The 20481-nt window shown below is 38.6% G+C and overlaps 1 protein-coding gene across 1 annotated transcript in view; it reads left to right on the plus strand.

Moving 5' to 3' along the window:
- egfra (epidermal growth factor receptor a (erythroblastic leukemia viral (v-erb-b) oncogene homolog, avian)) overlaps positions 1–19813 on the plus strand; it is a 42486-nt gene extending 22673 nt beyond the window's left edge. Inside the window, exons 4-28 of the mRNA XM_039816205.1 lie at positions 117–248; positions 388–456; positions 1188–1306; positions 1696–1837; positions 2303–2419; positions 3768–3894; positions 4019–4092; positions 4180–4267; positions 4425–4624; positions 4800–4932; positions 5375–5465; positions 6142–6299; positions 7183–7221; positions 7330–7474; positions 7732–7854; positions 9036–9134; positions 10535–10720; positions 11146–11301; positions 12628–12703; positions 13414–13560; positions 13661–13758; positions 13860–14027; positions 16331–16378; positions 16495–16588; positions 17800–19813. Coding sequence (XP_039672139.1) covers positions 117–248; positions 388–456; positions 1188–1306; positions 1696–1837; positions 2303–2419; positions 3768–3894; positions 4019–4092; positions 4180–4267; positions 4425–4624; positions 4800–4932; positions 5375–5465; positions 6142–6299; positions 7183–7221; positions 7330–7474; positions 7732–7854; positions 9036–9134; positions 10535–10720; positions 11146–11301; positions 12628–12703; positions 13414–13560; positions 13661–13758; positions 13860–14027; positions 16331–16378; positions 16495–16588; positions 17800–18143 — 3173 coding nt within the window. The 3' untranslated portion in view covers positions 18144–19813. The remainder of the gene's footprint in view (positions 1–116; positions 249–387; positions 457–1187; positions 1307–1695; positions 1838–2302; positions 2420–3767; positions 3895–4018; positions 4093–4179; positions 4268–4424; positions 4625–4799; positions 4933–5374; positions 5466–6141; positions 6300–7182; positions 7222–7329; positions 7475–7731; positions 7855–9035; positions 9135–10534; positions 10721–11145; positions 11302–12627; positions 12704–13413; positions 13561–13660; positions 13759–13859; positions 14028–16330; positions 16379–16494; positions 16589–17799) is intronic.
- The last annotated feature ends 668 nt before the right edge of the window (positions 19814–20481 follow it).

Consider the following 20481-nt stretch of genomic DNA (forward strand, 5'->3'; position numbering starts at 1 on the left):
GAACTGAATTTCTCATAAAATCTAGTATTATTATAAAACTATGAAAAAACAAATTGGTATGTTGTAAAATGAATTGTGTCATTTTATCAAATTCACGTGCCAGTTTTCTTTTGCAGAAATTCTTAAAGGAGGTGTAAAGTTTGGGACCAACCAGCCATGCAATGTTGAAACAATACAGTGGTATGATATTGTCAACACTGATATCAAACCCAAAATGGTGCTTCCATCGGCTATTAGCCATCCACGTTGTAAGTAAAACATTTCACAGCAGAAGGCAGAGACTGCACAGAATTTCATTAAAGCGATTGATTTTTGTGTTGTCAAAGAATTTCAAGGGTGTGAAGTAAACATTTTACCCTGTTTATTTCTTGTGGTCTACTTTTCCAGGTAAAAGCTGCGACCCAAGCTGCTTCAATGGCTCATGCTGGGCACCTGGTCCTCAAAACTGTCAGACCTGTGAGTTGTCATCCTGTGATAAAATTTTGATCATGGAAAAAGAATAAACAAAAACTAGGGCCGCACGATATGAGGAAAATATGCTACATGCGATAACGTTGTTGAATATCGCGATAACGTTATTACTTGCAATACAGAAACAGATATTATAGTATACTCAATCCTGCACTTCTGATGCTTTCAGTATTCTGCTAAAATACAACAATTTATTGAACATACTGAACATTGAATTTAATATAAAAAGCACCACAAGCAAGACAGTTTCTTTTTAAAAGTGTAGTTTACTAATTATATTTTCTTTCAACTAACACAAAAAATCTCTGAGTGTATCGCGATATGTAGCAGCCTTTCGCGATTTGTGTATTGCGGCAGTTGATGTGTACGATGACGATGAAAAAGAAAATATGATGTGCAGCCCTAACATAAACTCAATGCTGTATTGAAGCTTAAATCAATATTGTTTTTATTTAATATATTATTGTTAGTGAATAGTTTTCATGCTCTACATGTACTATTAAGAAACATTGAGTCTCTTTGTTTTCATATTACTTCCTCTCTTAACATTTTCACTGCATACCAACAACAGCAAGGTGAAACTAATTTGCAAACATGCTTCATTGTTTTTGCCATCATTTGAACATGCAAAATGATATGATGTACAGCTTTAATATGGCCTCCAAAAAATACCTGTTACAAGGCATTCTAATGACTTTGTCCTGTACTTTTTCCAGTAACAAAGCTGAACTGTGCACAGCAGTGCTCAAAGAGATGCAAAGGGCCTTCACCCAGCGACTGTTGTAATGAGCATTGTGCTGCAGGCTGCACAGGACCACGGCCCACCGACTGTCTGGTGAGAGAAAGAGACTACTTCACATAGGGGACAAGAGTAATGATATGCTAAAAGAGCTGGGGGAGAAGACAAGCTTAAACAACAAAAAACATTGAGTATTTCATGCATCTGCAATAAATCTGGATCAGAAGCCTTCAACAAAACAAAGCCCTCGCTTAGCAGCATCTGTTTTTATGATCAGAAGTATTGTTATTGGTTTCAGTTCCAATTAAATATATAACTGCTGATTAAATGTTTTTATTTGGCAGAGCCTCGAGTATTGGCGTCTGCTCTCCCTCTCTGACCAGCTCTGAGGATTAAGCCAAGGCTGTAGAGGAATGCAGTGTTATCATTACTGTGGGGCTCTGTTATGGTCCCAGTGTACTGGATGACTGTTGTTTGTGCTGCAGGCCTGTCGGGACTTCCAGGACAACGGGGTGTGTAAGGACTCCTGCCCGGGCCTCATGCGCTACGACCCCAACCTGCACCAGCTAGTACCCAACCCATTTGGAAAGTACAACTTCGGGGCCACCTGTGTAGACAGCTGCCCACGTGAGAACGGATAAACTTATTCTCAATTATTTTTTATTTTTAGCCAAGATTGTTACTTAACTAGGCTTTGATATATTCATGTTGTCTTGACAGTCAAGTAAAACTAGACAAACATAAGTGTCCAGGTTGTCCTAAAGGGTTGTTAGACATTCAGTGGTTAAAGTTTGTCTAAAGTTTAATTATAAACTGTAGAAACACAAAAAGAAAATGATTGAGTTTCAGGGCGTGTTAATGCCACAACTGTTCTTTCTCAGTTTAACTTACACAGGTCTGTCCCAGTGTTACTCAGTCTATACTGAAGGCCTGCAGCATTATTATGTACCTATAGTCATACTTTCGGTATGACTCATACAGGTTATCAATGCTTAAAGGCACGTTCAGATTGGTTTTGACGTTATTCAACCTGTAAATGTTGACTATTACATGATCATGAAGCAAACAGTTTGTATTTTGGAATAATTCCAGATAACTATGTTGTAACTGATCATGGAGCTTGTGTGCGGACGTGCAGTGTTAACACATATGAGGTGGACGAGGGACGAATCAGGAAATGCGCCAAGTGTGATGGACTGTGCCCAAAAGGTAGGCGGTTAATCTATCACTGTGCAACCTGGGGACATATTTCTGACTCGTATACACAGTGTGGTTTGCAGTGGTGCGACAAAACTAAGTACATTTGGTGCTGTGCTTTATTTCAATTAAAAGGTACTCAAGTGCTTCCATTTTATGCTATTCAAACTTCAGCTTCACAAAGCTTTAGAGGCCAATATTATATATATTATATTAATAATATGTACTTTTTAACATTTTGAGAAATTTCCTCATTGACTTTCTTGCTGAGAGTTAGATGAGAAGATTTATACCACTCTTATATCTCTGCGTAGCCTGACAAGCCAGACCCACATCAAGATGTTGGGTCTGAGAACTCACCATTGACAGGGCTTAATCCAAGGGGCGGGATAAATGGTTGTCTTTCAAATTCCCTCTGCATGCAATAGGATAGTGGAGCTAGTTGATAGATTAAACTTTTGCCATATCTGGTTGGCAAAACTCCAAACACATCTTCCTTTTTTTAAGAATGATTTCTGTGCCGTTCTTTGTTTTTTTCTAAAAGTAAAGCTTAACTCCAAGTCTTCTAGAGTCGCGACCAAAGCCGATTCGAAAGACTGCTGTTCGCCAGCAGCAGCAGCAGCCATAAGCCCGCCCACCGACTCTATACACGATGCGATTGGCCCGGCCAGAGTTTGTTTTTTCCAGCTCGCAAGCCAACGGAGAGTTGCTAGAACCCCCGGACTGCAGATTACATTTGCTGCCGCTAGGGTGCGTTTAGATTTATAGGCTAATCTCTGCGGTAAATATAAAGTTAGCTGGTACAGTCTGCAGTCTGTAAGCTTAGCACATAACTCCTCGTAAAAAAACACAACTTTTCACTTTTCTTTTACGGATTAAACTAACAAGATATACCATGTTAACTATTGAGCTTTAGAGGTGCTGGTAGGCGGATTTTGTTCCCTTTGGACAAAGCCAGGCTAGGTGTTTCCCACTGTTTCCAGTCTTACATTCAAATCATATGATACATTGTTACAAATAATCTACTTAATAGTATGTCAAATTGTTAAAGATTAGCTCCACCTTGACCAACTACAACATGCTAATGCTACTTTCATGTTATTGCACCACTAATCCAATATTGTAATACATAATAATATATTACTTTAAGGGAACATACTGCTAGCATAATTATTACTTTTAGTTTTGATGTTTTACATTTAGCTGATAATAATTAGTGTACTGTACTATACTTAACATTGTAGTATTGCAGATTTTAAAATGCCAGGCTCCGTTTGGTTTAGCTTAATACCAAAATTAGAATATGGTCAAAAACTTTAAACCAGTTTCTGTATTGATTTTGTTTTCATATTATTCACAGTGTGTAATGGACTTGGAATAGGAAACCTGACTAACACATTGTCTATCAATGCCACCAACATTGATTCCTTTAAAAACTGCACAAAAATCAATGGTAACATTGCTATCATCAAGACATCAATTTATGGGTAAGTCATGGACATTAACAACATTACAGCCTTCATGCCTGTGTATATCAACCATATCAAATGCTATAGATTACCAGGTACCTTTACCGATGGCAGATTCATGTACATTCTCTGTTATTTGTAGTGATGACTATACCAAAACACCAAAGATGGATCCTGCCCAGCTTGATGTGTTTAAGACAGTTAAGGAAATTACTGGTAAGACTGCATAAGACCTGAATAATGCATGACACATTCAATGCACACTAAAGAGTTTCACAATTAACAATCCATTTGTTGCTTCAGGATACTTGTTGATTCAAACATGGCCAGCGAGCATGAGCTCACTCAGTCCTTTTGAGAATCTGGAGATCATCCGAGGACGAACTAAGCGGTATGTTCCTTGTAAAGACCCCCCATAGATTTACAACCGCTGGATCTCAAGAAATGAATTTGTTTTTTAAGAGTTGAGTATTATTCAAGGCTGTCCTAAAATCTTTCTTTTTTTTTTTCTTCTTCTCTTTCTGTTCTGCCTTTTTTCTCTTTGGTAGTGGTAGCCGGAGCGTGATTATGGCTCATCTTGATATCAACTACTTGGGCCTTCGCTCCCTCAAAGAAATCAGCGATGGAGACGTGGTCATCATTAAGAACCGGAACCTGTGCTACGCCAACAATAGCCACTGGAAGGGGCTCTTCAAATCAGAACGCCAAAGTGCTACCATAGAGGAAAATGCTGATGCTGCCACATGTGGTAAATTGAATTTGGTTTCCCACAACAAAGTCAGCCAGATCCTTTTTGTTGTTTTGTGATGTAACTTACTGATTATGCAACGCACAAGCCAGATTTAGAATTAATGACGTCTCATTTCAGAATTAGATGATTATGCGGGGAATATCTCTTCTTGAGATTGTATGTTTGTTTTTAGCCCTGCAAAACAACACTTGTGACAGGAAGTGTGCCACGGACAGCTGCTGGGGCCCTGGCCCGGACATGTGTTTTGCCTGCCGTGACCACAGCCGTGATGGGAGCTGCGTTGACTCCTGCAATATCCTGGAGGGGTAAGGGAGGAATCTGGGTTTTAATGCCTTTTTAAGCTCTGAAATGCAGTGTTCCTTATTTTAGACAAGCAAACAGTCTGAACATCAGATCTGTGTGCTCTACAGTTAACTTCTTCAAAGTCTATTTTCATACCACAAGCATTTCCAGACAAGACATTAGACATTGGGGATTTGTTATTAAATCAATTCAACGACCAAATATGATGCAAGGTATTTTGAAGTTAAACCTCGAGTAGATATAAGACAAACATTGAAGCTGAAATGGCACGTTCACTCACATCTGTTTATATTTGCAGATCTCTGTCAAACATTGAATCTCAACATGCTTACAATTTAACTTGTGCTCTCAAAAAAGAGATCAAGAATTTTACTTCACATGTAACTGTTTGAAATGAGGCGCACCGGCGGTGAGAGTCTGTCAGCTTTGTTAATGTTTTTGCAGAGAGCCGCGAGAGGCCGTCGTGAATAAAACCTGCATGGAGTGTCACCCCGAGTGTCAACGCTTGAATGGAACCGCAACCTGCAGTGCGCCTGTATGTGTTTCAAAATTAAACTATTATTACAAACATTATAAAAATAAACACATTTTAACTACTGTAGAGCAGCTCTGTGAACTGTATTTATGAATTTAAAATAAGCAATAATTGTCATGTTTTTTTGTCAGTCTCAGAATCAAAAAACAGCACAAATGAGCAATTACCCAGTATGAAATCTATTGCAGAAACCAATTTCTCCATCAACAGCAGCCTTATTAGACCATAGTGCAGTGCAGCCACAAGACATGTTGTGTTTGGGATGAGGGGTGTGGCTGTGTGATCTAGTTGGCGCACTGTGCTTTTTTTTTATGCGCTCATAATAATCCCATCTTTGACTGAAAACAACAAGTTGAAGCCTCTTTTTGGGGTTGTCGAAAGTAACTCTGGGAATGCAGCTTATCTTTATTGACAAGAGAAGCAGACAGTTTGAAAGAAAGTATTACACTCCAGCACTTGATTGCAATACGTCTCTCAGTGAACAGAGTTGTGCTGGCCTAAACCAAACCACCTAAGATATCTGGGTGGGTTTTCATTGCCAAACATTTGCATCTTTATGAGGAAGATCGGCACAGCTTGCTTTGAGACATTATTACTATGAGACAGGGCAGTTTACATAATATTTACAACTCCTCTCAAGGGAATTGTAAACATGAGTATTTTATTTTTCTTTAAGGGTTTTGGAAACTGTACTAAGTGTGCCAACTTCCAAGATGGCCTGTTCTGTGTTTCTCGATGTCCCCAAGGCGTGCCAGGGGAGGACGACATGCTGGTGTGGAAATACGCAGATGAGATGAAAGTGTGCAGGCTATGCCACAAAAACTGCACTCAAGGGTAAAAGCATTGTTCAGCTGACCTGAGAACTGGCACTACATTTCTCTGTGTTGCAAATATTTGTCTGTTGTGATGTTGATGCAGTAACTTCATCCAAGCCAGAAGGGTCAACTGTGGTTCTGCTGGCACAGATTAGGGAGAGAGAAGTCTGCTTTCAACATGAGGCAGTTTTTGCTGAGACTAATGTTGAAATCGGACAAATTAAAGGAAAATAACAGAAATTTGTGCTGCATAGATGGAGTTTATTATATTATTATTTGTTTCCTTAATTTCAGTATTAAACCGATAGTGCTCTGCAATGCATTATAGAACAGAACAAGATATAACTTTGAATGAAAGCAGATGTAATGTTCACCTTGATGTAGGCCTGCACGATTCGGGGAAAAATATGAATCAGGAGTTTTTAGCTTAGAATTGATATCACGATTCTCTGGCACGATTGTTTTCTCACGAAGTGTAATGTTTGTTGCACACATGAACCATGACAAGACAAATCAAATTGGCAGTACCAAACATAGATTATTTTTGGCACCTATAGCATATTGCCCATCACCCCAAGCCTGTAAACATAGAGGCTCCAATGAATAAAGAAAATAAAGTACATACTGGCCATTAAGTACAGTAGGCTACCCAAAATAGTGACATATAACACATTGAACTAAATATGGCCCTGATAAAGGTTCTATCTGAACTCCTTGAACGTGTCTTTACATAATTAAAACAAGTAAATGTCAAATGCTTTCAGTAAATTAATTGAAGGAGGAAAAAGAAGTGGCTCAGAGCTTCATAGATGAAAAAAATTGACTTATGATGGTGAATTTGCAGTGTGAAATCAAAGTGATGGTATGGTAACATCAGATTCTTTGCATTGATTTCTTTACAGGTGCCAGGGGCCTGGTCTCCAAGGCTGCCAGAGTAAAAGGTACTGACTTGTTAGAAATTCTAATCTCATCTCTCCTTTTTTATTGAATTTGTAAATGTGCTCTGTTTTCTATCTGCATTCTTAAATTAGCTCTCACCTGTCTTTCAGCCCCTCTGGCCTTTCCATGATTGCGGCTGGTATAGTTGGTGGGATGCTGGCTGCTCTTGTTGCAGCCCTGTCTGTGTTTGTGTTGCTACGCCGACGCCACATTAAGAGGAAGAGAACCATGCGCAGACTTCTCCAAGAGAGAGAGGTAAGATTAGGGGACTGAGTCACCACGTGTGTAGAAAGACATCAAGACATAAAAATTTTGTATTTTAGATGTTGGGGTTAATTTAAAGAAATGCAAGCCTGCTTTATGCAGAGATTTATTTTTTTTTCTTTCAGATTATATTTACAGTATTTGATTTTCTTTTGTATAATCTGTTTTGAATATTAATATACTACAATGCATTTTAAAAGATTCACTTTGCGCAGCTGTTTCTAAGAAATTCAGTCCTTCTTTTCCAGTTGGTGGAACCTCTGACTCCAAGTGGAGAGGCTCCAAACCAGGCTCTGCTGCGAATCCTGAAGGAACCTGAATTTAAGAAAATCAAAGTGCTGGGATCCGGTGCTTTTGGTACAGTTTATAAGGTAGTAACATGCTACATGTTTGTGTCTCAAATCACCTTTTTGTCCACTGCAGCGCAGAGTTTTATTAAAGCTGTAGCTCAGGAGTACTGCACGTGCCAAGTTACATAACCAACACCCGTCAGTGTTTCTGCTCATCTACATCTGTTGTCAATTTTTCAATTAAAAGACACATTTTTAACTTGCCAGATCATGCATGAGTGACTCCACTCTCACCTTCAATGCTGTGTGTGTATATATACTTGTATTAATCTCATTGTGGGGATGTGTGTTTACACAGTGACACTGTGGGGACTTTCTGCCATATGGAGAAAAAAGGCTGATCTCTAAAAATGTTAGGCGTTTTTTTGGGTTGCTTGTAGGTTAACATTAGAGTAAATCTCCAGAGAGAGAATGGAAGTAAACACAATGTTCTTACTATTACCTTGAAAGTGAGGACATTTTTGGAAAGTAAGGACATTTTTTCAAAGGGCTATTTGGGTTAAGACTTTGTTATGGGTTTAAGCTTGGAATCAGTTTTACATTCTGGTAAGGGTTGGGGTTAGACATTTAGTTGTAAACGTAAAAGTTATATCAAACTACCATCGTCACACTATACAAATACTCCTTTACAAGTCGTGCATTCATAATTTTAAGTATAAGAGTATTAGTAGAAGATCAAATATTTTTGCAGAAAAATTAACAAAGTATTAAAAGTAAGGCCCTTTCAAAATGTTAAATTATATTATTTGATGATTATTATTACTGATTGAATAGCTGGTTGAGGTGGAGATAATTGAGTTGAGTAGTTTAATCTGTGACAATGGATCATTTTATAACTGGTTATGTTTTGAAGGTAAAACACAGCGGTCAACTGCATGAAGCGGTGTAAAAAGTCTAATATTACTCTCTGAAATTGAGTATGAAAGTAGCATAAATGGAAGTACAAATGCCTAAAATTGTACTTAAGCACAGTATTTCAGTAAATGTACTTTATTTAACACCACTGAATTTAGGGGGGGAGGGCAAAGGATCCTCACAAATATAGTAGAGTACAAAGTGTTTGGGAGGTGGGGATGCATTCATTCAACACATACACGTAGGCATTTGTAATTGTACTGTATATTTGCATGTAGGCACTTGTGTTCACTTGATGATTCAGGTATAATTAAAGCATGTAAAATTACAAACTTGTGTCTATACAGGGCCTGTGGGTTCCGGAGGGAGAGGATGTGAAGATTCCAGTAGCCATCAAGGTTTTAAGAGAGGCCACATCACCAAAAGCAAACAAAGAGATCTTGGACGTAGGTTTACTGATTCATGTGGTACATTTTTTTTACTCTAAGCTTACTGTAATACTGAGTCAGAACTAAAAAAAAAAAAGCCATTCATTTGAAATGTCATTTCCCAGACTACTTCAGCTGCTGCTGGTAGGAAATGACATATACAAGTTAATAACTCTAATATTTTGCCTGGATTAAAAAGGAGAAGTCAGAAGTACCTCAATGTATTACACAAAGTGAGTGACAATTATTGCTTCCCAGATGTCAATATAACTGTATTAACGTATCCTGTAATGTATAGCACATGCAACTTTATTTGAAACTAATGACTACTTATTTCCCTTGTAATGGAGAATGTGTCATGTTTCTACACGGTGACCCTCCTGCAGGGGCTGTAGGAAGTGGGATTAATTCATTAGAGGGCTGTGTGTGGGCGTTGGTTTGTAATCCAAGGCTGAGGTGTTCTGGAAAGGAATGCGGTCCTGTAGCCACAGTGAGAAAGCAGCTTGTTAAAAATTCATTATGCAAATGGATGAATGTGCATGTTAGATCCTGTGATTTTGCGATTGTGTTGCTCAGTCACTGTACATCTGGAAGTTGTGGTGGACATGCACATCCTCTGATCTTCATGACTTAAGGCTTGTTTTAAAATGCCCTTTGAAGCCTCTTCCTCATCAGACTGTCAAAATTACGGAGCTCCTAACAATCAAGTGGTTATTTACCGAACAACAGATACTGTAACAGCCATGTAGAATGTATTTGAGGTACAAAAAATTGTACTCAACAACAGGAAATCTACTAAATAAAACTCAGTTTGAAGTGCTGTTTGCATGGGTCTCCTTGTAGGAAGCGTGTTGTTGGTTGCCAGTGTGGATTTTCCCTGTTGGCTTTTCTGTTATGATGACTGAGTGTTTCCACTCTCAGCTGAGCCACATAAAATATGCTTGGCTTGGCATGACTGCTGCTAAGAAACTTATCACCCAACACTAGATAAAAACGTATTACACAAATGTCATGTTTCTTAAGCCAGTGGTTCCCAACCTTTTTTCCTTGGCGCCCCCCCTACTCATGTCTAAGAAAAGCTTTTACCTCAACCTCAAACCAGATAAAGACTTGCACATCCCTTGTGATCCTGAGGGGGTGCCCAGACTCCAGGTTGGGAACCACTGTCTTAAGCTATCAATTTCCAGGATAAATGTAGACACTTCTACCAATATTGGTTCAGTGGAAGATGGCATGGACTGTGAGACGTTTTTCTCAAACAGACAATACATTTTTTTGACTTTGCACCTTTAATCCATTAATGCGAATGCCAATTTCTCCATTTGCCCATGCACTAGATATGGGAGTTCTTTTGGTGTGTCACCTGACTGCCCCCAAATAATATAACACCTTAAATGATTTCTACATGTGCACTACAGGAGGCTTATGTGATGGCCAGTGTGGAACACCCCCATGTGTGTCGTCTGCTTGGTATCTGCCTGACCTCCACAGTGCAGCTCGTCACCCAGCTGATGCCCTACGGCTGCTTGCTGGACTATGTCAAAGAGAACAAAGACAATATCGGCTCTCAATACCTTCTCAACTGGTGTGTGCAGATAGCCAAGGTAATAGAAAAACCTCGTAAAGACATTAAGTTACATGGTAGGGTCTGTTTAATAGCTATTTTGAGCTTTCCTTGCAATAATAATACTGTTTATTGGATGTCTGTATGTTCTTTTTAAAGCCATATGATAAAAACTAATGTAACTGAGCATTTTGGCAGAGCAAGTCAAGTTGTTTTGTTTTGCAACTGCTAGAAAGAACAGTACATGCTGCTTTTATTAACTGGTACGAAATATTTTTGAATGATATGACTTAATATGTGATGATGACAAGACTATCATGACAGCACTTTGAGATCTTTGATTAAGTCTGATCAAGCAATGTTTCCATGTTTTGGCACTGTAGAATCCAGCCATATCAGACAGCTTGTGAAAAAGAGCACTGCACTTATGTAATAACTTGTACTTCATCATTTGTTTGACAAAAGGGTATGAACTACCTGGAGGAGCGGCACTTAGTACACCGTGACTTGGCAGCAAGAAATGTCCTGGTGAAGACTCCTCAACATGTTAAGATCACTGACTTTGGTCTGGCTAAACTCCTTAACGCAGATGAGAAAGAGTACCATGCAGATGGCGGAAAGGTTTGTTGGAGATTAAATGAATAAATAATTAATTAATTAATTTATTTATTTATTAAAAATAAAGTAGTGTACTGTGTCAGCAGGATCAGTCTGTCATGAGTATTTCAAAAAGATAAAAAAATAAGTTTAGTGTTTTTTTTGTCCTACAACTTAAAATATATATTTTTTGTTTTATAGTCAGTTGTTGTTGCTGCTGCACACAAATAGGCCTAAGAGCAACCTTACTTGTGCATTTATAGCCTGTTACAAATTTGGTACTTGTTAGACAAATTACTTCCTGTACATGAATGAATTTGTCCCATGTCATGAAAGATGGTATTTTTGCATTTGTAGTTTTGCTCTAGATTGTATCTTATGTAAGTGAGTATAAATAATTCTGTTAGAGAAGATAAATGACAAATCTGACAAGTTCCTTCTCTTGTCAGTGTTTCTTTGTGCAACTAAAATTACTATTTTCTTGACAGAAAAATGTGTAGTGCTTGTATTTACTGGGTGACCTGTACACTTTTTGTAGTACCCGATAAAGTATTTTTTTTCCCCAGAATATGATAATTACCAAATATTTGTATTTGTAACTTGCTCAAACATCCAATAATGTGGTAGAATGCCCTCTATATAGGTGTATTACCACATTATGTTATCAGAACTTTATTACATCTGTGGTTTATTTTTTTTAAATAATCCATTGAACATCTTTATGATGTGAATAGATTTAATCCTTATGCAGGAAATTTTTTAAAGCTTTGTGCGACGCAAAAAATACACAAAAACTGTTTACATATCTAAAATTGAAATCTATGTTAAATGTCAGCATTTTCAGTAATTTGTGGAATTTTGTATGCGTGACTATTGCAATTCTGCGCCACTAGGTGACAGTACAGTTATGTATTGTATGTGGTGAAGACGGTGATGATGGATTTAAATGTACAGCACTTTAGGTTAAGAAGACAAATTTGATAATATAATATCAATATATAAATTAAGTTATTTCTCCTCTTAACAGGCTATTACAGACACTGCTGTGCAAGTGTACATGCTGCGGTCTCATTGAGTTAATTAATCTTCATCCCTCCACCCTGCAAACACAGTCATGTAAAAATGTTGACAGCATTATTAAATGACTGCATGTTTTGCATGAAAACATTTGTGTTAGTGGTCCAAGCAAGCTTATTGTCCAGATGTACTCAAAGGAACATTATGGTGGTGCATTATTAACATACATGCAACATTAACGTGCACATTTACAGGGGATTCACAGGGTTATTGCATTTGTGGAAGTTACTGCAATATTTGGAGAATATTACATCGCCACTTTTTGTTCCTCAGGTACCAATAAAATGGATGGCTCTTGAATCTATCCTGAACAGAACATACACACACCAGAGTGACGTATGGAGTTATGGTAAGTCTTGTACTACTTGTACAATGTTGTGAATACATGCTCTACCTCTAACCCAGTGAGGCACGAACCCTGCTGAGCTTGGATCCTTGTGTAACTTCAGATATGTAAAACACCTGGGCTTCTATACTCTTGAGTTTTGGTGACAGCCTCACTGGAAAAATATTTATTCATTGCCAAATAAAGTGTTTTAACAGTGAGTGAGGCAAAGTAAAGGAAAGGCACTTTTGAAGCTTCAGATAGGATGTTGTTTTTGGATCTGTCAACATTTTAAAATACAAAAAGAGAAGGGAGAACATCTTGCTAGCATCTGCGATTTGTTGGACATAGGTAGCTCACACCTACACACCAGCAGTCTCAGATGGACAATAATATGTAAGAAGAGACTGTTGCCACAACCCACATAAACAGTTCTTTCAGCACCAGGAGTTTTGATCATGCCTTCCGCTGAATATGGCAAAGGCATCATAGAGCCTGGCAGAAGTGACAGGCTTTCTTTCCTCCTTTCCTTTCTTCAGTTCCTCCAATGCAGAGATGCATCCTGCTAACTCCCACTCCTGCAGGCAAAGCCAATTTGTCAACATAGCTATTTTGATACTGTGTGATATTTGGGAAGCTTACATCCTCGCACTCTCATTTCCTCTTTTATTGGGAGCAAAATGAATGAATGACAGCTCAACAGACTGATATACCAACTGTCCCCCTTTCTGTAGGCGTAACAGTTTGGGAGCTGATGACATTTGGGACCAAACCGTATGATGGGATTCCAGCCAGTGAAATAGCTGGGGTCCTGGAGAAAGGGGAGCGACTGCCTCAACCACCAATCTGTACCATAGATGTCTACATGATCATGGTGAAATGTAAGCTTGGTGGACCATGGTTGAAACCTTCTGTTTTCCTGAAACACATTTACATTATATTTTCCTTTTCTTTTTGTCTTATGATGATATGTCTGTACAGGTTGGATGATTGATGCGGATAGCCGACCTCGTTTCCGGGAACTAATAGCTGAGTTTACAAAAATGGCCCGGGATCCTTCTCGATATCTGGTCATTCAGGTATGATTTTACTTACTTAAATCTTCAGTTTATTTGATGATGAATTGTAGTAACCCACTGGACACACCATGCTGACTAGGTAAATTTTATTTCTATTCCAGGGCGATGACCGCATGCACCTGCCGAGTCCCACAGACACTAAATTGTACCGCAGCCTGATCAGTGGGGATGGAATGGAGGACGCTGTGGATGCAGATGAGTACCTGGTGCCACAACATGGCTTTTTCAGCAGCCCGAGCACCTCCGTCACACCGCTGCTTCACTCCACAGTAAGCTTCATATGAAAAACTAAGGTTTTGGATCAGGTGTGTCTGTCCATCTGCCTTCTGCATTTGTGGTACTGTGTCTCAGATTTTGGCAGAAGCTGAGAAAATGATGCATCCTGGTACAACTTAATTTTGATCTTAACTACACACCTGTAAAGTTTCGTCAATGCATCTTGCGCGGTGTGAAAACAAATCTGTCCGCCGACACACAGACAGACAGAAATATAAACACCTAGCAAAGTACACTCTGTGGTAGTTCCCACTACACTAGGCGTCTCCAGAACCATGTTTTGCCATGATGACATACATACACAGACTCACAAGGTAAAACAAAATGCCAGCGTTGCTGGTGTTGGTGAAGCATATTTGGTGTATGGTGAGACTGGGTACTGCCTGTGTATGTTCAACAAGCTGGTGTAGTTTTACTAAAAACGCGTCCTACAGTACTTCACAAGATATTATGTATGATTTTCCACATAAATAAACCGACACCTACAAAGAAAAACGTGTTTAGAAAACCAAATGGCTAGATAACAACATAAACCGAGAAAGGCCCATAAAATGAAATATACACTTTGTATACAGATTGGAAAATACTGGGCTACAGTTGCATTTAAACCATAGCAGCTGTTGACCTCGTTCACCACATTTACTTCTAATATAAAGGTTTTACACAAATCTGAGATACAGAGCCAGAATATTGTCACAATATTTTATGCAATGAACTTCCAGCCAATATAGTCATCTGAAAAAAAGTGAATGATACCTTTTTACAACAGACACACACGCCAGACTCACATTGACCCTCTCCATCCAAACAGTAAAAAATTAATGTAAATTTTGGAGGGAAAAATCTTTTTTTTTTTTCTTAGTGGTTTTTTTATTTTTTTTTTTTTTTTTTTTTTTTTTTTTCCTCTTTTTAAAAAAAATTTTACACAGCATGATGCAGGAGAAGCAGAACGCTGATCCAGGTCCAGGTGATCGTACAGCAAGGAGAGTTACAGTAAACTGATCGTCCTTGACTTGAATCTGAGTGGCCAGTCGTACCTGACCTGAACTCTGCTTACCCCAGTTGCACTCATTCTGTTTAACTGTCACCAGTGGGACTATTTCTCCGCTTCCTGACCCCTACCCATTCGTCCACATCATCATCCCCTCTCCCACGTTTCCTCCCAGGTGCCCTTTGATTGATGAGAACTGAATGAGGAGAACTCTTCAGGTTCAGTGAAGGCCATGCGTAGGTCTGGCTCTTGTACCTGGGAACGTTGCCTGCCACTGACAGCCTGGTTAGGACATACAAACTTTAAAATGTGATTACCTTTGCAGGCAACTTTTTAAAATAATTGTCCAATAAAAGCTCAGCATGAGTCTGCTTTTGTAATATCACTGTTGGGGCATTTTTTTTTACAGATGGTCGATCCTTCAGTGTGTTTCATTTTCTTTTCTTGTTGAAAGTAATTGCATTGCCACAGCTGCCATTCTGTTCTCTTTATTTGTTTGGTTTCCATGGTTTTAACACCGTTCACCTTCCTTTGCCTCGAGAATATGACAGACACAACAAAGCTTGTCAGATTGCCTGAATGAATATGAATATGCTCAGTGGACGTTTATTTCGATCCTCATCAGCTTGTACTGCGATGACAACTATGGTTCCTCGGATACCGTAAAAACACATTACTATCACTATTCAAAGGGAACTTATTGTCCCCAGGGAGGCTTTAAAATAAACCCCAGTGACTGAAAGAGACACACACATCAAAAGAACTATACATAAAAGATGGAAGTCAGAATCAAATACTACCAAAAATCAAGGATTTGCCTAATTAAATTGAGCAACGCAGACCATCTTTGTGTTGTGCATTGTATTGAAAATGCCTGTTTAGTTAAATTTTAAACCTTTCTTTATTTAAAGGGGCTGTAGTCAAAATACCGAAAAAGAAAACAGCGGGCTAGGATTGCGTTTTTTTCACAACCACATGCACTAACATGCACGCGCTACCAGACGGACTTTCAAAACAAAGAAGAAAGAAGCTTGGATTACAAGACACGCAGAAGGAGTGTGACTTCAATCTTTGCTCAGGATGCCATTACTCATTGCACTGTATATTTACATAAATAATAATTATTTGTTTGCTGCTATATTATTGTTCTGAATGTCGAGTATAGCCCCTTTTAATATGAGCTTTATGGAGAACAGAGACATATTCAAATGTGTTACAGATCTATAAAACACGATTTCCTGCTTTGCATTTGATGAAGTGTCATCATAAAGACATTAACTCGTGTTTATATTATCTATTTTGCAGAGCCTCAACAGTAGCATTGGAACATGCCACAGCAGAACTGGCTTATTGGTAAGAGAAAATCAACCCTTTAAATTGCACTTAAAGAAAAAGAAAATGTCCATGTTTGTATTTAATTAATTGTATTATATGCCATAGTTCTAAAAAACCTCTCTTCTCTGTTGCAGAACGGATTCCCGAGCAGAGATGGAAGCATAGTACTCCGATATATTCCTGACCCCACAGACAAACTTTTAGACAACGCCTTCCTGCCATCTCCAGGCAAGTATCCTCCAACTTCAAAACCCCACATTTAAGTGAATCTTAGTAGAGCTCTCCGCTCGTCCATCTGTTTGATTCAGTGAGGAAGGGGGGCATCTAGTGGGCAAGAAGCGTATTGCTGTACTTATTGCAGTGCTGCCACAGCTGAAGAACATTTACCCTTGGTGTTTGTGCATATACTTTATTCTTAGTGGCTGCAGTGAGGGAATATAAAATGAAAAGTGGCATCATTAGGGCTGTACTCAGGACCATAAGAACAGCAAATACATATTATTATTATTATTATTATTATTATATTATTATTATCATCTGTGTGTTAGGCTACTTAACTATAAACCACTATACAGGTGTGTTTTTGTTTTGCCTCCATGATGATGCTAGCATCAGTCAGCAAGCGTTTTAGTTCACACAAACTTCTAAATTCTCGTTGTCCTTTCCACAGCATCAGAATTTACTCTTTGTTTACTTTGGAACATCCTTCATAAAGCCATGCATTTTGACAGCAAGTAACTTCCTCGAATGCACCATTGGGGAAGATCTTTCATAACAGCCGCTCCTCCCAACTACAGTATATTGGTGATGATGTAACTTTGATTTCCAAAGTAAAGCAAATTAAATGCTCACTTTGATAGGTTGGTTGTCTAAAGAAAATTTTTATTCAAATTGGTACTCTACTGTTTTCTTATTGCCCTTCTAAAAAGTTGTGGGATTTGCAAGAGACATATTTATAAAAGATTGGTCAAAATCGATGCAGCCAAGAGGCCAAGAAGATATCCTAAATGTTGGGCCCTAGTTAGGATGATGCTCCACCAACACTGAATCCTATATTTCCCATAATGCGTCTTGGTGGCTTTGTTGTCTTTGTAAACATCCACTTCTTTCAAACTCCATGCCCACAATTTTTAACACAGAACATTATGTAATTGTTTTGACAGGCTGCGTAGAACAACCATTAAACTGACTTTCATGTGGAAAATTAGTAGAGTGACCCTTTAACTCCAAGCAGTGGCTACCTGGAAGGTTGGAAATTAATCTGCAAACATAGGGGTTTGAAAATGATCAGCAGTGTTGTGATGTAATGGTTTGCAGTTAATGGGCTGAAACATGTCACCATTATGTTTAGTTTAGTTTAGTTTAATAAATGACCTGCTAGTGTATGCAGTTAATGAAAAACTAGTGTCCTTGCTAATGTCAGTGTGGCTTTCTTACAGACTACATGAACCAGAACGGAGTCTCAGATGTGATGAATCCCATCTACCAGCACCCTGGTCCACCTCGCACCATCCTTCCCACCATCTCTTCAGACGACACAGAGACGGAGTACCTGAACTGCTTCAAAAATGGGGCCTACGGACCTGAGTACCTCAACGAGGTCCGGTCCCCCGCTATGCTCCCGCACACCTCCAATGGCATGGTCCACAGCATTCAGAAATACCAGCCACAAAATAGCATAGACAACCCTGATTACCAACAGGATTTCACTCCCACCTTCAAGACTCACACCAACGGACACATCCCAGCAGCAGAGAATGCAGAGTACCTGGGCCCAGACTGAGGACTTAGGATACAGACAATAAATATGAGACGGTTTCCTGTTCCATTAAAAAGGGGCATCGATGTATTGGCTGAGAAAGCATAGCTAAGTGATACCATCAGTTATCATATATGTTCTTACGGAGTTAGTGACACTTTGTGCAGCTTTCTGTGTTGTGCGCATGCAGTCATACTTGTCACGCAAAACCCATCTCATCCCAAAGACTTTTTTCCTACCACCAAACTACAAATGACCTTTTCTTGATGAAAGCTGACTTCTACATGGCTCAGTTGACCTGAGAGTTGCTGGACCGGATGCGCTCCATCCATATGGTTCAACCCCTGTCAGAAAGTTGTGCACAAAATGCTGTATGTGATCACAACGCCTCCGTTTTTTTCTAGGAGGCAGAAGCTCTATTGCAAAGAACAAACTGGCAGCTCAACCCAAAACACAAGCCAAATGTGTTGTAGAATAAAACAGATACACAATCAGTCAACAGAATTGAAATGTTGGTATTTAAAGGGTTGACAATGCACAGTGGTGTGCTCACTTGATGCTGACGTGAAGGCTTGGAACATTTCTCTGTGGTGTCGTGACGATTAAAGGGAGATTTAAAAAATGCCGGCTCAGCTGTTGTGGTCCTCAGAGGCCTGACGACACTCATTTTGAAGGATGAGTCAAAGAGGAAACAAAATGTTGTAATGGATAGAATCTATTGTCAGTTTATAGGGGAATACTGGTGAATTGTATTGTTTAAATATGTTACTTTTATGCTCTAAGACACTTCTGTATGTATTACAAACTGGTTGATGTGATAATATCACACTACCTGTGCAGAGAATGTTATGGTAAATATAGCAAACGTGATTGTAGTTGTATTCACACAGCTGTGTCTTGCGGTTCAAAATCTGCAGCACTCCTGTAGCATGAAGCCTATTTGTGTGGACCCACAAAGTTAGCTTAACTCTGAGCATTATATCAGTATGGCACATGTATTTGTGTACCCAGGAAGTATTTTGTGCTCTTCTTACTGATTATTTCCCCCCAATTAGTATCTTAACACTGTTTGCACTCACACAGTTTATCAAGTGTTTAACAATACAAAAAACGTTAAACTAAAAAGCTTCAAAAGAGTTTTCTTCTTGTTTGGAATATTGATGTTAGAACTGTCTTAGGTCATGTGACTAACTTGTTTGAATTGTTAGATTAGAAGTAGTATTTCCCTGTAAACATGAGTTGTTATACATACTATTTGAATTGCTACAGTCAGAACAAAAATGTGTTTAATGTATCTATTATTTCATGGAGACTTTTCCTTGTCTGATTTATTTTATTTTTTACAAAAGTGTAGACTGTTGTTTCACAAGGGTGTTGACACCATATCTATAGAGCTGCTCCTAGCTTCTTAGCTTTAAAGTTTGTAGTCTTCTAAGAGCATTAACTTTGCAAATATTATTCCTAGTTTTAAAGGAATATACTATTGTAGCAACCTGAAATGCCTACTTTTGCAGATTTTACACAGGTACATGTACAGAAAACAGTGATTATACTGTAATATACCCCAAAATAGTCACCTATAATTTATACTCATTACACAGTTTTGTCACATCATACGTGAATATGCACTTATTCCTGAATTGTGATTATTTCATTCAAACGTGAACATGAATAAATCTTTTTTTCTATGGAAATACAGTTTGTTTTTTCCCCTCACAGCTTAAACAAGTGAAGGACGAGATCTAGGAAGGACTGGGGGCCCTGTGATTCACTTACTTACCCAGTCTTTTTATCTTGATGCCTGCAGAACTTCAAGTAACAATTTAATATAACGCATTTAGCAGATTATCAGCCGAACGAGAGCATGCATCCACCCTTTCAGTTGAGCACCAGTCTTAAACCACAATGATGGGACTTGAAACCATCACTGACAAGTTAAAAGGAACTTGTGTTGGCATAGGGGAAAAATACACAATTTAATACACTAAAACAATGGCTAATCATTTTTAATAGATCAAAGGTAAGCTCTATAGTGTTGTTTATTCTCCTAAATCTGCCCTTACATTGCCAATTAGTGTATTCTGTTGAACTCCTAATTTGGGAATAACTAGGGAGGAACTGAGTAATTAGTTTATATAAACAAGGGGTTTTTCTCAAACACCAGGGAAAGACAAGTGAAAGTAAAATGTTGACCTGAGGGGGAAATTATTAAACACTCCAATTATAATGAGATGCACACTCAAACTGCCAACACTGCAGATGTTTGACCAATTTAAAACATTAGAGTGGTTAAGGTAAATTATGGGGTTAGAAATGGGTATTACTTATTTGGTTAATGTTATGTAATATGGTAGGGTTAGAC

This window comes from Perca fluviatilis, chromosome 11, assembly GCF_010015445.1.
Source record: "Perca fluviatilis chromosome 11, GENO_Pfluv_1.0, whole genome shotgun sequence".
In the NCBI taxonomy this organism is placed as follows: Eukaryota; Metazoa; Chordata; class Actinopteri; order Perciformes; family Percidae; genus Perca; species Perca fluviatilis.